Consider the following 17,264-nt stretch of genomic DNA (forward strand, 5'->3'; position numbering starts at 1 on the left):
CCTCGGTTTTCTTAGGTTTGGGTCGGCCGGATAAAAGGTCGGGCCCAAAAGGTTTTTTGGCCTCAGATCAAGCTCTGTCTAATTTCCAATAGAAGAAGTTATCTCCTTCAAAGAGACCTGCAACCTCCAATCTTCCAGTAAGGAGGTCATATAGGGTAAGAAGCTTTGGCGCCCTCTGAAAGAACAACAATCGCGAGCCTGTTTTATTTTTTCCGTTGAAGGAGGTTCCTTTGAAGCTTGCTAATCTTCTTCTTACTTTCCTCAAGTTTCCTGTTTGTATCCTCCAATTTCGCCTTCATTTCATCCAGTTTGTTCTTCGTATCTTCCAACTCTATCTTCCACATATCAACACCTCCTTGTAATCCTGAACCTTGGACTCCAACATCCCCATCCCACAAGAAGAATCCACAGTCCTTTGGTGTCTGTAACAAAAATGAAAAAGGGTTGGGTTTGAAAAAACAGAACAATCAAATTGGCAGACATGTGCGAGACGATTTGCCTTGAAATTCCCACATCTCTTGAACTGTTTTCCGGGGTTTTTCTAGTGTGTGGGATGTCAAGTACAAAATTAGTTCCCCACACGCACAGATTCCTCCCAGAGGCATGAAGTGAGTACCCGAAGATGCACAATAAGCAGATGAACAAGGCCTTTTCATGGTTGAAGAGAGAAGAAATCGAACCAGAAGAAGAGAGAAGAAGAAATCGAGGGAATGAAGTGAGAAGAATAAATCGAGGGAATGAAAAGAGAAGAAGTCGAAGGAGATAAAGAGAGAAGAAGATGCTGAACCCTAAAAGATTTTCGAATTCAGAAGGAGGAATAATGAAATGGGTTGCCCAGAATATGTTGATCAGATTTTATGAAGTGATGAAGCTAGGTTAGTGTTAGTTTTAGGTTTTAGAATTAGAGTTTTAATTAAGAAGATTGGGGAGAGGGGGTTTAATTAAAATTTAAATATTTAGTTATTTTTATTTAAAAAAAAGTAATTTCATTGAATGATGTGGCATGTCCACATAGGATCCATAGTGACACCTGGACACGACGACCGGAGGTCGATCAGCGGCAAGGATGATTTCCAACCATTTAAGGCAGTATGAAGGCGTATTTAGGAAGATTTCCAACGAGGGACGAAAATCAAATATGAACTCAACTCACAGCGGAATCAGAACGTCGAATGAGATTGACTCTGTATCTCTTTCAGACGGGGAAGAAGTAGGTAGTTAACCGATAGCTTTAGGAGTTAAGGGACCTTTTTCACATTTAACCCATGTGTTTTTATGTAATGTTTATTTTTTAATAAATGACTATTTGGATTCTTTTAATTAATACGTTTAATTTAATTATTTAACAAATACATGTAAAATAAGTTTAATTACAATCGCGGAGGGATACACCTCCCTTTGCCTTAGCTTCTTTGTATTTTGATTCTGTTAGCAGACCTTAGTTTATATTTGTTACTTTTCCACCTGTAACAAAAAAAAAAAGTTTAATTAAAAATGATGTGGATAATATCATGTTAGCTCTAGCCTGCCACTAGGCATGCTCACCAGAACTCCGCGATCCAGTGAGGACAAAAACCAAAACACAAGAAATTTTAAAGAGATATAGCTTAATATTTTTCGAGGAGGGACTAAATTCAAAACCAACTACAAAGACATGGACTAATTTCACCATTAACGCTAAGTAAACAACACAAGTCATTTATCGCATTGCTGCTTTACTTTGGATTAGAGCACTTGATTTGTAACCAAATATTGAGGAACAACAAACATTAACCAATGGGGACATACAAAGACCCACTATTTCTAACATCTCACCTTGTGGTTACATAAGCCAGTGTAGAATGATCCACAACAACCAATATTTGTAAAAAAAAACTATTCTCTTGGAGTGATGCAGAGTAGAAGAGCTGTGGTTTGTATTGCTGATACGCATAGGGCATTCAATGCCGCAGTAAAGAGATGCCATATGTGATTAATCATGAAGAACCATGGCCTAGGTCCTTGGATATGATGGGCATTTAGCTTGAACAGGTAATGATGAAGTAGCAACTCTGGCCAAGCCTATTTTGAAGCTAGAACACTAGAGTTCAGGAATTCAAGGCGTTTTTTGGTTAAAGTGATCTTTTCTTCTGCTTCCGCTGCTTTTTCCTGCACCCCACGGACCACATTTTCTGGGGCCTTCTCCACAAACTGCAGAAAGTAATAGCCAGTGGCAATTGGAACAGATTAATTTTGTATGAACATTGCAGAAGAGATCTACACAGACAATTCTAGTATTAAAAAATGCTAGCAACACTCAATTTAATACATTTTCTAACACTTACATTGATAGGTTAAAAATGATAGGGGGACACATTTCCCCACATCCAATTTAGTGGGGACCCACAAAAGTTTCAACAAATCAATGAACAATGAGAAATTTTTTAAAAGAGAGAGTATATTAACATAAACAACCTCACAGTAACAGACGTCTTGCTAATTACTAAAGTAACACAAGATATTATGACATGTTGACAAGTTAAAAAACAAAAATAAAAAGAGACAATAAAATGAAGATCAGAGTGGGAAGAATTTACAATTTTAATTTTAATTAAAACTAAACGTAAGGATTGGAAGTCTTTAGAGAAGCATCCGCATTTATAACAGCAATAACCCTAATCCCAGTTATATAAGTTTTAATTCATATTAATTGCCATCTGCCAAATGAATTTATCTCTCACCAAATCGACTCTGCTGACATATCATCTTTGATATTCGCAACAATACTAGAATGGCAACCACAAAAGTTAGTTCCACAAGAGTTCAAAAACAGCTACCAGATAACACTCAAAGTCAAAACTTCAATGGGTTTATATTAATTTACATTAGAATGTTTAATCTTAATTTTAGATTGCCCTCCTAAAGATAGTGTTAAAAAATCAGAAAAACCCATTTCATTCCCCCACTTCTGTTTAATGTGTCTATTGAAGAATGAATACCTCTGACAGTATCAATAGCGTACTCAAGTATATAATCTCTACTCTCTGAACTTACAGGTTTTCAATCCACGGTGCTTCTCTTCTCAATATATCCTTCTGATGTTCCTCTTCCTCCCTATATATGTTGCCCTAAATGTTGAAACAGACTGCTCCGGACCATAAATGCCTATCCTCATTTTTATTTCTAATATAAACCTTTATCCTCATTTTATTCGTAATATATATAAACCTTTATTGGGATTCGGGGGGACTTACAGATTAAAATGCATGTAAATAATCAGCTCTGTATTTGTCTGTGCATTTAACTCCAATGGGTTTGCAAGCTGATTTTAATACTTAACAGCATATATGGACAATGGAAAAAGTAAATGTTTGTGCACATTTATCAAGTGGATAAAGTAAATTTCTTTTCATACTTGAGGAGAACTGATTTTAGCTATCAATGCGTCATACTCCTTCTGCATCTTGGAAAGGCGTTTTGAGAGACGTTGAGCTTCTGCAGAAATATCAACCATATCGGCCAGAGGAAGATATGCCTCAAGCCCTTCACCAGCCACGAGATGAACTGATTGATCTGCATTTCCTGAAGTATGTTACATGACATCCACCAGAGAAATTAGTCAGAGACCGGTACTCATTTGGACCCAATAAACAAGTGTCAAGGGGGGAAAAAAGGGTAAAATTCAGTCTTCAACCCGATAGTACAAAATTAAGTAGAAATCATGCCTGGAGAAGAATTTGAAAAATGCAGATTTGGTATATCCAGCCGGGAGAGAAGTGCTAAAACCTCTTTTTCTTCCTGAAAAACCACAAGACAAATCATAACAGTATATCCTAGTAACCGAAATCACATGACTCCAATGTGGCAGGTCATATTGTTAGCAGCTATATGAAAATACAAAGTATCAAAAGCATAGGGACAGGATTTATAGATTAAAAAAAGAGGTGCATGATACAAAGATTAAAAATTGGACTGACAATTAAAATTGCAATTCAAAGATAGGAACTATCAATTTTTCCCCAAAGACTGGGAATTTGAGAAATGGGGATTAAACCACACGTACAGCAATATATTCAATAACTTCATTGCTTGCAACCACAGATGCTGATATCCGTTTTGCAGGCTCAACAGAATATTCTGCCCGAGCATTCCGGATAGCTCGAACCTAAAAAGAAGATAAAATGAGATAAAATGATCCTATGGTTCTATAAAATCATTATGATGACCGTAAATAAATAACAAAGCAGTGTTAGCTAAAATGAGGAAGAAAAAAAACGGACCAAAGCTTGCAAATTTTCAAATTTTCTTATAGAGCTGGTGTTCCTTGGTAGTTGACTCTCTGGCCAAGGTGATACAATAAGGGCTTGCTTCCGGTAAGGGAGTGCCTGTTGATAAACAAAAATGACTACTTCAAAAAGCTTGCATCGTAACTGATTTTGAAGGAATACTGGTATAGAATACGTTTAGTTTTGGTCAAACGAGTGGAATGAGCAAGCACTTGAGTGAATCCGCGTGTCTCAATTACATACAGAATAATTATGTCATAAATACAGAAATCAATAGTTACCCTCTACTATAAATACATAAATAATACACAACAGAAGATCAGTCTAAAATTAACATACTTACATTATTTCCAGAGCAATATCTTTAAATGTGCAGGGCTTCCTAATTGTCACAAAATGAGTGCAGGGCGTCCTACTTACAAAAATCAATGTGCAGGGCTTCCTAATTGTCACAAATGAGTTCACCTTTGCAATATCTTTAAACCTAATTGTTAGATATCTTGTAAATAAGTAGGATATCTTCTACTAATTGAAAATAGGTAGAATAATCATGTAATTAGAGAAATAAGATATTCTGTATTTATTGTACCTTTATGGTACCTATTATATATAATGAACTCCGCTGTGTAGTTCAACACACGGATTCACCAATTCCTCTTGTTTCTTTTCTTGTCATTCAACATGGTATCAAGAGCCTAACAAGAGGCAACCCTAATCCTAATCCGTGTTTCGGTAGACCCACTGTCTATCGGGGATATTTTTTTTTCCAGAAACCGTGTTGCATCTCCGGTTTCTGGCTCTTAGTGTTGTCGTGCCGCATTCCGACAACCCTTTTTGGCTCGCACCGCTGCTGTCCAGCCGCTACCGCCGCCTTCACCCGACGGAAACCGACTCCAACCACCCCAAAAGGATCTCCTGGAGAAGTGCTGTTTGTTCCCGGCGATTTCAACCTGAATGCGCATTCCACGCGCCTTCACGCGCCACCGCTCTCTGCGCATGAATCCCACGCGCCGCTCACCTCAGCCGCGCGATACGGCGCGTCCCGGCTCCGTTCAGACCGCCGCTTCTTCCGCCATGCTCGCCTTCTCCTGCTCTCTCCAGATTCCGCCGTTTTTACCTCCAGCTACCACATCTGAAAAGGAGATCGAACAACGACAATCTTTTTTCATGCTTCTCGCATTATATGGGTTGCCTACGGAGTATTCATCTGTTCGTGATTAGATATTGGGCTCTCCTACAATCCCCACTTTGAATGCTACTTGGTCTACTTTGCTGCGTGTCCCAGCCAAATCATCCTCTGAAGGAGGATGCTACCTACACCAGTTGATTCATCTGCCTTGGTTTCTCAGGGGCGTGATCGTACTCAGGGAGGTGATCGTCCTCAAGGCAATGATCGTGGCCGATTCCAGAAGACGGGCAAGCCTCGTCCCAAGTGTGATCATTGTCATAAGCTTGGCCACACTATTGATCGATGTTTTGCTTTGAAACCCCCCCCCCCCCTCCTTGAAATGCCAACATTGCACAAGCGGTTCAACCTACTACTCCATCTCTGCCTAATTCTACAGCTCCACCGGCCATCTTCAATGACTTCATCAAGTGGTATGAGGAACGACAGGTTGCTGGTTCCATTGCTTTTGTCGCGCACATGGGTAATTCCTTTGCTGGTCTATCTCACTCCACATCTCTTGGCCCATGGATGCTTGATTCAGGAGCCACTGATCATATTACTGGTAATAAATCTCTTTTTTCCTCATTCTCTACTTCTGGTTTATTACAATCTGTCACTATGGCAAATGGTTCACAAACTCCATCTCAGGGTACTGGTACTGTCTGTCTTTTTCCATCTCTATCCATGTCTCATGTCCTTTATGTCCCCGGGTCTCCTTTTAACTTATTGTCTTTGAGTCGTTTGACTCATTCTCTTGACTGTATTGTCTCCTTCACTAAAGATTCTGTTTTCTTGCAGGACCGGAGTTCGGGGCGGATGATTGGCACCGGATGTGAGTCTAATGGCCTTTACCCACTTCAGACTTTTGCACATGCAGGCTCGTTTGGTGGCCAAAGGTTATACACAAGTGTTTGGCTTGGATTATGGTGACACGTTTTCTCCCGTGGCTAAAATGGCCTCGGTCAGATTATTCCTCTCTATGGTAGGTATTCGCCATTGGCCCCTTTATCAGCTTGACATTAAGAATGCTTTCCTACATGGTGATCTCACTGAAGAGGTTTATATGGAGCAGCCTCCTGGATTTGTTGCTCAGGGGGAGTCTTCTGGACTAGTTTGTCGTCTTCGGAAGTCTTTATATGGTCTCAAGCAATCTCCTAGGGCCTGGTTTGGGAGATTTAGCACTGTTATACAGCAGTTTGGCATGACACGAAGTGAGGCTGATCACTCAGTTGTTTATCGTCACTCGGCTGCTGGGAGTATTTACTTGATTGTGTATGTGGATGACATTGTCATTACAGGCAATGATCATCATGGAATCACACAAGTAAAACAACACCTTTGTCATCACTTCCAGACAAAAGACCTTGGCAGACTTCGTTATTTCTTGGGCATAGAGGTTGCACAATCCAAACAAGGGATTGTGATTTCACAAAGAAAGTATGCTATGGATATTTTAGAAGAGACAGGATTGTTAAATGCCAAGCCAGTTGACACTCCTATGGATCCCAATGCCAAGCCTATGCCAACTCAGGGGGAGCGACTCTTGGATCCAGAAAAATATAGGAGATTAGTTGGAAAATTGAATTACCTAACTATTACTCGTCCAGACATTTCATTTTCTGCTAGTGTGGTGAGTCAATTTCTTAATTCTCCTTGTGAAGGGCATTGGGAGGCTGTGATTCGCATACTAAAATATATTAAAGGGGCTCCAGGAAAAGGTTTATTGTACGAAGACAAGGGACATACACAGGTTGTAGGATACTCAGATGCAGATTGGGCAGGTTCTCCTTCTGATAGGAGATCAACCTCTGGGTATTGTGTTTTTCTTGATGATAACTTAATTTCCTGGAAGAGTAAGAAACAAAGTGTAGTGGCAAGATCAACTGCAGAGGCTGAATATCGAGCCATGGCTGCAGCTACTTGTGAACTTGTATGGCTCAAACAGTTGCTACATGACTTGAGGTTTGGTGATGTCTCACAGATGACACTTATTTGTGACAATCAGGCAGCCTTACATATTGCCTCAAACCCAGTGTTTCATGAGAGGACTAAACACATTGAGATTGATTGCCATTTCATCAGAGAGAAGATTTTATCTGGAGACATCAGCACTAGATTCGTCAATTCAAATGATCAGTTAGTTGATGTTTTTACTAAGTCTTTGAGAGGTCCTCGAGTTAATTATATTTGTAACAAGCTTGGTGCATATGACATATATGCTCCAGCTTGAGGGGGAGTGTTAGATATCTTGTAAATAAGTAGGATATCTTCTACTAATTGTAAATAGGTAGAATAATCATGTAATTAGAGAAATAAGATATTCTGTATTTATTGTACCTTTATGGTACCTATTATATATAATGAACTCCGCTGTGTAGTTCAACACACAGATTCACCAATTCCTCTTGTTTCTTTTCTTGTCATTCAACACTAATTTAATTAAGTAGCTGTCAGAGCCATCAAAGTTCACATGCTACTGATGCCATGGCTCGATATTGTAGTTTTGCACTTGACTTTACCAATGCATTCCATGTCTTGGTCTTCGAGGCGATCAAGTTATCACCAATGAAAATGCAGTGCTCAGAAGTGGATCTCCTGTCAAAAGTAGAACGTGTCCAATCTGCATCCAGTAGAATGTGTCCAACCTTTGTCTTTATACATGAGACACTTTCCTAGAACTTCCTTAATGATTTCTGCATCCAGTATCCAACCTTTATGGATGATTTCTCAAGGTATACTTCGAAACTTCAAACAAAGGATTGATTTGAATCATATGGTGGCAATGTGCTATATTTACAGCACTTCAGTACATCTGGGTGGAACATAGTTTGCACTCTCGATTTTTTTTGTCCTTAGAAGCCAACTGTATATTGACTTTACTAGTTGATAGAAACCTGATTTTTATTGATAGAAAACCCTAATTCCCAATTGGAAACTACGGAGAGATACAAGAGGAAGGGATACCAAACACCCTTCCCAGCCTAAGAGAGAACCACTTCTCTCTCTAACCCAATTCCTAAACAGAATAACAAGATACTCACTAACTCTCTCTCACTCTTATTTATAGGCCACAAGCCTCATTAACCTTCTAACTAACTAACCCTCCCAACTAACTAACCAAAAATACCTATTTATATGTGAGTACCTATCAATACTCCCCCCTGAAAATTCACCTTGTCCTCAAGGTGAATGACAAATTACAAGCAATCTAAATGAACAGCAACACCACAGAGCCAATGGAGACAATCACAGCTTCCAACTGGATCCCATAGCATGATGCAAATGGCCTTAGTCATGTATGAAGGGTTGAACACCTTCCCTGAGCACCCAAAACAGAATCTGGCAGGAGTGATATGGCAGAAATTCCAGCAGATGCAAACTAGAAACAGCCAAGGAGCAACAACTTCAAAAGCAAACTCAGCTAAAAATAAGTTGGTAAGCATCTCCCCATATCCAGCCCACAAATGCTCAAAGAGACCAATACTTGAATCAACATTAAAAAGGGGTTGAATTAGCACTAGAGCAACCTCTTCAAGAGCAAACTTAGACATGAAAGAATTGACAGGTATCCCAAAATTAGCCAACCAAGTCTCAAGTAGTCCAATACTTGAATCAGCACTAAAAATCAATACTCCCCAATGTGACTCAAGTTGGAACAGATTCCACCTGGTACAAACAGAAACATGTTGATACCAAAATAGAACATTGAACTTAGCCACTTGAGAATGGTCCCTTAACCTTTGAATTAGCAAGCTAGTGCAATCAGCAACAGCTAAGTCCCTCAAACTAATAATTCCCGAACCATTTTCCTTCCCACTACCAACTTCAACTTGATTTGTATGAAGAAATTTAAGGGTTGTAACATGGCCATCACTATGCTGAAATTTCCCTGTTAAATCCAAATTATTCTGGGCTCTTCCTTCCTCCCAAACCCTTTTGTTATATTTGTGCCCCAACAAATGTGCTAGGCCCAGGAATTCCAATGCTCTAGGAACAGAGGCAGTACACAGAATAAGAGCTACATCTTGGAAAAACAACAAGCTAGTAGCAAAAATACTGTCATGCTTCTTTCTTGTACCAAGTTGGAGATGGTCTAAACTAGCAGTAAAAGCTTCAACATACCATTTTATTGTACTACTTTGGCCTTGTTCCAGTCTACTAAAATATTTAAATGCATACCTGTGGTGCATCTCACAATTAAAGCGGAAGTATAATTTTGACACAACAGCCCTAACTTCTGTATTACCCCCCATTTGTAGTTAACACCATGGTTCCAGTAAAATCTTGGGAGTGACCACAAGCTCTTTCACTTAGCATTTGCAAATTACCATGTGACTCTTTGAAGTGAATTCTGATTCGTTGCTGCCTCAAGTAAATGAGTAAATTGGTTTTTAACCCAAAAGCTGTAAAGTTGGCCCAACAAGCCAAATTGTCTCTACCAGTCTGTTTTATGGCCCAATTCATTGCATCTGTGAGTTGAGAAGTGTTATGGGCTGGGCCCGTTTGGTCAAACAGTTGACCCAAAAATGCAAGTCTATCCTTCTCCTCTGCCCCCATGCTCTGCGTTTCAGATGCTTCTGCCCTCCATTCTCTGAGCACGAAAATCCTCATCCACCACCGCTCGATACAAGCTGCGGCGCCAAGTCAAAGCCACCGCCACCCCACACGTCCGGCGGTTCTTCCGGTGACCAATTCGCCTCTTCCGGCCTGCAAGGATGCCAGTTCAACAACCCAATCCACCCAAATAACAACCCTCCCGCATGCAGCACTCTCACCACGATGTGCGGCCGTTTCGGTGGCGGCCGTTGAAACGATTGCATCTTTTGTGGTTGCAACCTCTGCCCTTCCACTTGTCAGCGCCGATGGCGGTTGGTGATTGCGTTTCTCCATCACATTCGGTAGTTGATGGGTCTCTCGTCGTCGACTCCATCGGTGTCCAATCATCTTCCCCACACCTCTTCTTTCATCCATTGCTTCAAGATTGAATTGGTGCACCCTGGATTTCAGCGATTCCTTCCCCCTTCGATCCAACGCCACTCCCTGCATCTGAAATGATAATTCTTTCTTCATCTCCATGGGCGACTGTGGTTGTGTCAAAGTGATAGGAACCCAAATATTAGTAGTCTTAGTATTGCTAAGGTATTTGTTCGGAAGGGTAGAAGGGGGAATGCCAAGCTGATGTGGCAGTATCCTCAGGGTGCTAGGAGTGTGAAAGAGAGAGAATGCTGAGAGAGATTGGGGATTATATAAGCATGTTTTGGGTGAGAGAGAGGTTAGGCTTGAATTCGGATTAGGCTTGGACTTGGGAGAGAATAGAGGCACTCTCTAATTTGCCTCTGCTATCTTTTCTGTTTTCTTTCTACTTTTTCCCTGTAATTTTCCTGCAACACTGCTGCTTCTGGGTATTCTCCAGAGGATTCAGTGCACATGTTGAAAGTCAAATGCAATTAATTAGCACACTAATTAGAATAATTAGAGTCTGATTTGTACAGCTAATTAGGACTTTTATGTTAATGTTATTAGCATTCATAGAGAGAATATTTTCCCTGATTTTTAGGCTAGAATAGTGCCCAGGTCTTTAGTCATTTGTATTCTATAAATACTGCTCATGTATCATTTTACCTATCAATATAATATCATACATTTTCCGCAGCACATCTATCATATTTCTAGTTTACTACACTCTACTATTTTTCTGGTTCCTAACATTGGTATCAGAGCACCGATCTAGGTGCTGTGGTAGCCATTGATTCATGAAGATGTTTCCAGAATTTGATGGGAGATGGGCTTAAGGATGGATCATCACGGTGGAGCAACACTGTGAGGCTAAAGGAGTATCTGAAGAGAAGAAATTCTCAGAGTCAGAGAAGGTGTTGACGTGTGATGCGTTCTTTTGGTGGTATTCCTGGAAAAAACGAAATCAGAGGGCAAAATGGTGGGATTTTGTGATAGCATTGTTGAGGGAATTCGAACCACATTCAGAACTGTATCTGCCAGATCCAGTTGAAGATTCAGGGGAGGAAGAAATTCCTGGAGAAGAAGAAATTCAGAAGGAAGAAGCCAGAAACATCAAGGCATCAAACCTGGATAGGGATGGCACCCGCGCGGGGCGGGGGCGGAGAGTGCCTCCCCTGTCCCCGTCCCCGCATCTCTTTCATGTCCCCATCCCCACTCCCCATTCCTGTGGCGGGGTGAATTTTCTCGCCATCCCCAATCCCCACCTCACCACGGGTCCTCGCAGATTCCTATGGAAACCATTAACATATAATTAAAAATAAAATAAAACTAAATTAAATATAAAAATTCTTAAATGTCTACGTGGACTACAAATAGTTAAATATAGAAATCATAAATGAGAATGAAATATGTCAAGTTCTATGAAAATATATAATAAAGTTCAAATAACATTCAATTTACTATTAAAGGTATTATTGATTTTTTACCTATGCATATAAGGCTGGGATTGCGTGGGGCGGGGAGGGTGATCCCCACCCCCATCCCCAAATTTATCTCGGGAGAATTTTTGTCCCCATCCCCATTCCCACAGGGATAAATTCTCCAAGATCGGGGCTCCTAACGGGACAGTCCCCGCGGGGATCCCCATATTCAGGTGGAAATTGCCATCCCTAAACCTGGAACTGAGAAGAAATTGGTGTGAAGAATGGATCAAATCCAGAGGCTATGGTGATGAACAACGGCGCGAAGGAGGTGGAATTTCAGAGGATGAGAAAACTGAAGATGATCTGACAGAGAACGTCATTGCAGTGGAAGAGATGACCATTGCCGCAAAACTCCAGATCTGCGACATCCTTCAGGAATCAAGAGGTGAGGCAGTGGGAGTGATGCTAAGCGTCAAACAACCACCACCACAACCACTGGATCGATCGTGTCATGCAGCGGTTGAAGAGACGCTCAGAGGAGTAAAATGGAAGCAAACACAAAAACGGCCACCACCAAAGCCACCGGAGCTCTTGGACTGTGAAGGTAATCCGGCAGCGTACGCCACAACGCCGGCGCCGGCGAGGTCGGCGACCCAAGTTACACAGACGACGGTAACGACGATTGCTAAAGATGAGAGAGATATTTCAACAAGGAGGGGCAAAACTGGAATTACAACAAATTAGTCAACTCCTTCCTCTTAGTCAACATCTGAGGCCACCCTTTGACCTAATGGGCCTGGCCCAACATGATAGTTGCTATTTTGCAACAGGTAATTTGCTTCTTAAACTTCTGATTGCTTTTGGCAAAATAGAGAGAAAGTTACAAAATTTGGGCCTATTATTTAAACCAATAGATTATGGCCCAATAACTGGAAATAGAAATAAGCCTTCTAAAAAAGGGAATCAGATTTGTGGAGTTCTTCGTACATGTGTCAATGTTTATCCATGGTTGAATCCCAAGATGTTTATGGATGCTAAACGTGGTTCAAATGCTCAAATGTCCTTCTTTGAGGCTAGCAACCTACAAGTCCTCAAAGATTCATCCCTTATTCATTCTAATGCAAACCTGGGATTTCATGGACACAACTTTTTGAACTTGTCTGAACTTGGAAATTTGATTGAAGCCAAACATCTAATTTTGTCATTACTTACTAATAGCAAGGTTGGGACTGGACCTGTACTAAAAGGTCTTTTAGAGGTTTCGGGAGAAGATAACATGATGGTAGCACAACTCTACTGGGAAATTGAAAATTGCATGGTGGAATTGCCTCATCCTCCTGAAAAGTGTAACATGAATTCTTCATGGATTCTCACACTTCAGAAATGTCGGGTTGAAGTTGCAAGTGTTGAAGGCGCCACAACTGGTTCGGGTATGCGCTTTCACTGGATTAGAAGGCTCCCAGTAGAAGTGAGTATAGATGTGGATGTTCCAAAAATAATACAGCTCCAGGTACAATCCATAATATCATTCTGCAGTATTTTTAAAGCTCTTTCTCCTTATGAGATAGTCACGCAAGGGGTACAAGCTGTTTTCTTAGACAACACAAATGGAATTTGGTATGTGAATTGGCAGAAAGATTCTAAGTCATTCTTACTAGACTCTTGTGTAATTTACATGATATTGAGAGTTGTTAAAGCGGATGCTGAAAACACAAATAACATTCTAATGGAGAAGCACATGGACCCTTCCTATGTCATTTGCTCGTTGGAATACAGAAGGTTGATCCAGGAAATTCAGAAGCTCATTGAGGGGCAAAGTGACATAGTTACAGTAAGAGTAAGAATGAGGAACATGGTTGTTTGTATTATTACCACACTGACTAGTAGTACACTAGAAGTCAAGAAGGCTAATGAAGAGACTGAACAACAACTAGTGATCTCTAGCCATATGTTCATTTCTAGAAGGGTAAGGGCACCTGACCTTGTACCCTGTTAGAAGTCCCACATTGGCTAGAGATAGAGCATAGATAGCCTTTATAAGGATAGTGCAAACCTTAACTCTTGAGCTAGCTTTTGTGGTTGAGTATAGGCATCCCAATTTCTAATATGGTATCAGAGCCTATCCTAGATCCATTTGTTGTTTGTTGTGGAGACCTCCCATTATTGGGCCACCCGTTGTTGTTGATCCCACGTTCCAGGTTGTTCAGTCCTGGACGTGAGGGGGTGTGTTAGAAGTCCCACATTGGCCAGAGATAGAGCATAGATAGCCTTTATAAGGATAGTGCAAACCTTAACTCTTGAGCTAGCTTTTGTGGTTGAGTATAGGCATCCCAATTTCTAATATACCCCAGGCTGTCTGCTATGCTTACTCACAAGTTGATTTTGCTGAGGAAATTTTTAGCAAGTCCTGGACACATGATAGCAGCTAAGACTCTATTGCTTGGTTTGCTTCTTGCTATTGAATGCAAGATGAATACATGGGACCCTGGAGGTTGTTCTTATTTTTCATCAACAACTTGGTCTACATCCTGTTTCAAAACCCCGGGATCCAGGATGTGTATTTCTGAGTCAACCTCTTCCCTCTTGCTTAAATGAAGAGGGAACTGCAACCTGAACTTGAGCATCTACTGGCTTCAAGATCTGGACAGCAGGAAGATAGGGAAGTGCCTATGAAGTGGAGGACCCTACCTGATTTTGACAACTCATGGGAGTCCTTGGCAGCCATGAAGGAATGTTTCCAACCTCCATCCTTGAGGACAAGGATGTTTTTTAGGAAGGGAGAGATGATAGGAACCCAAATATTAGTAGTCTTAGTATTGCTAAGGTATTTGTTCGGAAGGGTAGAAGGGGGAATAAAATTGATTCCCACTAGTGATAACTGCCAAGCTGATGTGGCAGTATCTTCAGGGTGCTAGGAGTGTGAAAGAGAGAGAATGCTGAGAGAGATTGGGGATTATATAAGCATGTTTTGGGAGAGAGAGAGGTTAGGCTTGAATTGGGATTAGGCTTGGACTTGGGAGAGAATAGAGGCACTCTCTAATTTGCCTCTGCTATCTTTTCTGTTTTCTTTCTACTTTTTCCCTGTAAATTCCCTGCAACACTGCTGCTTCTGGGTATTCTCCAGAGGATTGAGTGCACATCTATCATATTTCTAGTTTACTACACTTTACTATTTCTCTGGTTCCTAACACAGAGATTCTTGACCCAAAATGTTGCTGTTTGCGTTCTTGGAAGCTTCATTCTTGCTTCCGATTTCTGTTTCTCCTTTCTGCTGGAACAATACAACCTCTGCGATCTCTTCCTCTTGCGACGCCTCCGCCTTGGTTGATGCTCGCTCTTCCTCCGCTGTCGACTCCGTTACTCTCAGTGACACCTCTACTGCTGCTTGCTCAGCTGCAATTTCCGCCTCTGTTTTCACTGACTCAGCCTCAGATCTCTCTGCGATGCCTCTGCTTCTCTCCTTTCTTGTTCCCTCTGTTTTCTCCTCTCTTCAAGCTCTCGCAATCTATTCTCCAATCTTGAGATTTCCTTCTCAAGATCAGGGTTTGCAACGAATTGCACCCCCAATTTCTTCACAACTGCTGCAAGAAATGACTCGTTCTTCGCTGTCATGGCTTCAAGCGACTCCATTCTCGCCATGATCTCTTCCATAGCACAGCAAAGAATTTGTGGTTCAGGCACCAGATCGGTGCTCTGATACCAATGATAGAAACCTGATTTTTATTGACAGAAAACCCTAATTCCCAATTGGAAACTACGGAGAGATACAAGAGGAAGGGATACCAAACACCCTTCCAAGCCTAAGAGAGAACCACTTCTCTCTCTAACCCAATTCCTAAACTGAATAACAAGATACTCACTAACTCTCTCTCACTCTTATTTATAGGCCACAAGCCTCATTAACCTTCTAACTAACTAACCCTCCCAACTAACTAACCAAAAATACCTATTTATATGTGAGTACCTATCACTAGTCTATATGTTTAATCATCTCTGTAATTTTTATTTTTTATTTTTTTGAAAATACAAATGTATTGAAGTAAGTCAAGAATACACAATCCTTCTTGAAAGGAAAGTAGGACCCAGCAAAAAGGAGGAGAGAGCAAAAAGAAGCAAACAACCCTAACACCCCCAAAAATCCAAACAAACAGAACAGTAACCCTTAATCACAGCCAAAACCCCAAAGCAATTTCAGGAGACCAAAGAAAGTTTTCACGGAACCACCCAAAAAGAGTAAAGCACCTCAAGCACTCAAAAATCCAAGAGAACAAACAGCCTAAAAATCATGCAAGCCAGCTCACTATTCTAACTCTTATACCCTATCTCAATCTGCGAGAACTAATCCGAGCCACAAGGCTTTGAAGAGCAACCTCGCCAGAGCAATCATAAACCATACCAATAAAAATCAAGAAGAAAAAACTAAAAACAAATCGCAATGCTAATCAATTGCACCAAATCACAATATATTAGAACATATTTCAAATGAAGGTGTCACACTGTCACCTAAGTTGAGAGGGAAAGTGCAATATTTACTGCACTTAAGGACATTTACGTGTAGCATAAGTATGCAATTTTGAATTGTTTTAGGATATCTACAGAAAAAAATGTTGGTGTTTCCCTGTAGAAGCAATTGTATATTGATTTTATATTTAATCATCTTTATGTAATATATGAGAATATAGGTCAAGAACAATAAACTAAAAATAAATCGCAATAAAAAACAAGAACACATTAAAGTGTCGTTAGACATCTATTCATGCAGCACTATATAGATTCTGCATCATATTTACCTGCCATAGTTCCTCAGTTACAAATGGCATGAAAGGATGCAGCACTTTGAGTACGTTCTCAAAAGTATACAATAAAACAGCCTGTGCCACTGAAGCATCCGAGCTGCCTCCAGTTCCAGAGTTATAAAGCCGCACTTTGCTGGCCTCAATATACCTTAAGAGAGCAAGAGGGGGAAAGGATTCAGAAATCAGAACTCATAATAAAGGCAAAGAAGACACGCCAACATCATATAGAAAATATTAGGCATGTGAACAAAAAATAGTTAAGATCTTTTGGGATATGTACATAAATATACTAATAGTATAAGAGCAACATACCAATCAGCAAAATCAGCCCAAAAGAAATCATATGTTTCTCTTCCCACTTCTCCAAAGTAAAATTTATCGTAGCTTGCACTGACAGAATCAATGAGCAAGTGAAGTTTTGACACCTAAAAAATATATAATAAAATTATCACAAAGCTGCGAAAAATTTTACAAACATAAAAAATGTAAGTACACATATTGCCTTACCACCCAACACTCTGGCAAAGGAAGATTAAGTACAGAGCCTTCACCATCAAACTGAACACACAAAAAAATATGAAGTGTAAGTTGAGACCAGTAATAACTAAGTATCTGTTTTAGATAAAATAAAACGAAGTTGCAGTACTATCTAAAA

The 17,264-nt window shown here is 40.4% G+C and overlaps 1 protein-coding gene across 4 annotated transcripts in view; it reads right to left on the reverse strand.

Annotated features, from left to right (window-relative positions):
• Positions 1–1,633: 1,633 nt before the first annotated feature.
• Positions 1,634–17,264, reverse strand: part of LOC130737995 (valine--tRNA ligase, chloroplastic/mitochondrial 2) — a 50,016-nt gene continuing 34,385 nt past the window's right edge. For 2 of the 4 annotated variants that reach the window (XR_009019079.1, XR_009019078.1), the window contains 8 exons: positions 17,117–17,167; positions 16,922–17,034; positions 16,604–16,757; positions 11,517–11,678; positions 4,260–4,364; positions 4,043–4,144; positions 3,395–3,777; positions 1,634–2,190 (listed from right to left, as the gene is read on the reverse strand). Coding sequence is in view for 2 of the 4 variants with exons in the window: in XM_057589870.1 (XP_057445853.1) it covers positions 2,062–2,190; positions 3,395–3,561; positions 3,705–3,777; positions 4,043–4,144; positions 4,260–4,364; positions 16,604–16,757; positions 16,922–17,034; positions 17,117–17,167 (894 nt within the window). In the remaining 2 variants the exon portion in view is untranslated. Of the gene's footprint in view, positions 2,191–3,394; positions 3,778–4,042; positions 4,145–4,259; positions 4,365–8,981; positions 9,100–11,516; positions 11,679–16,603; positions 16,758–16,921; positions 17,035–17,116; positions 17,168–17,264 lie in introns of those variants that run through there. The other 2 variants (XM_057589870.1, XM_057589869.1) reach the window with 2 other exon arrangements.

Source organism: Lotus japonicus, chromosome 2, assembly GCF_012489685.1.
Source record: "Lotus japonicus ecotype B-129 chromosome 2, LjGifu_v1.2".
Lineage (NCBI taxonomy): Eukaryota > Viridiplantae > Streptophyta > Magnoliopsida > Fabales > Fabaceae > Lotus > Lotus japonicus.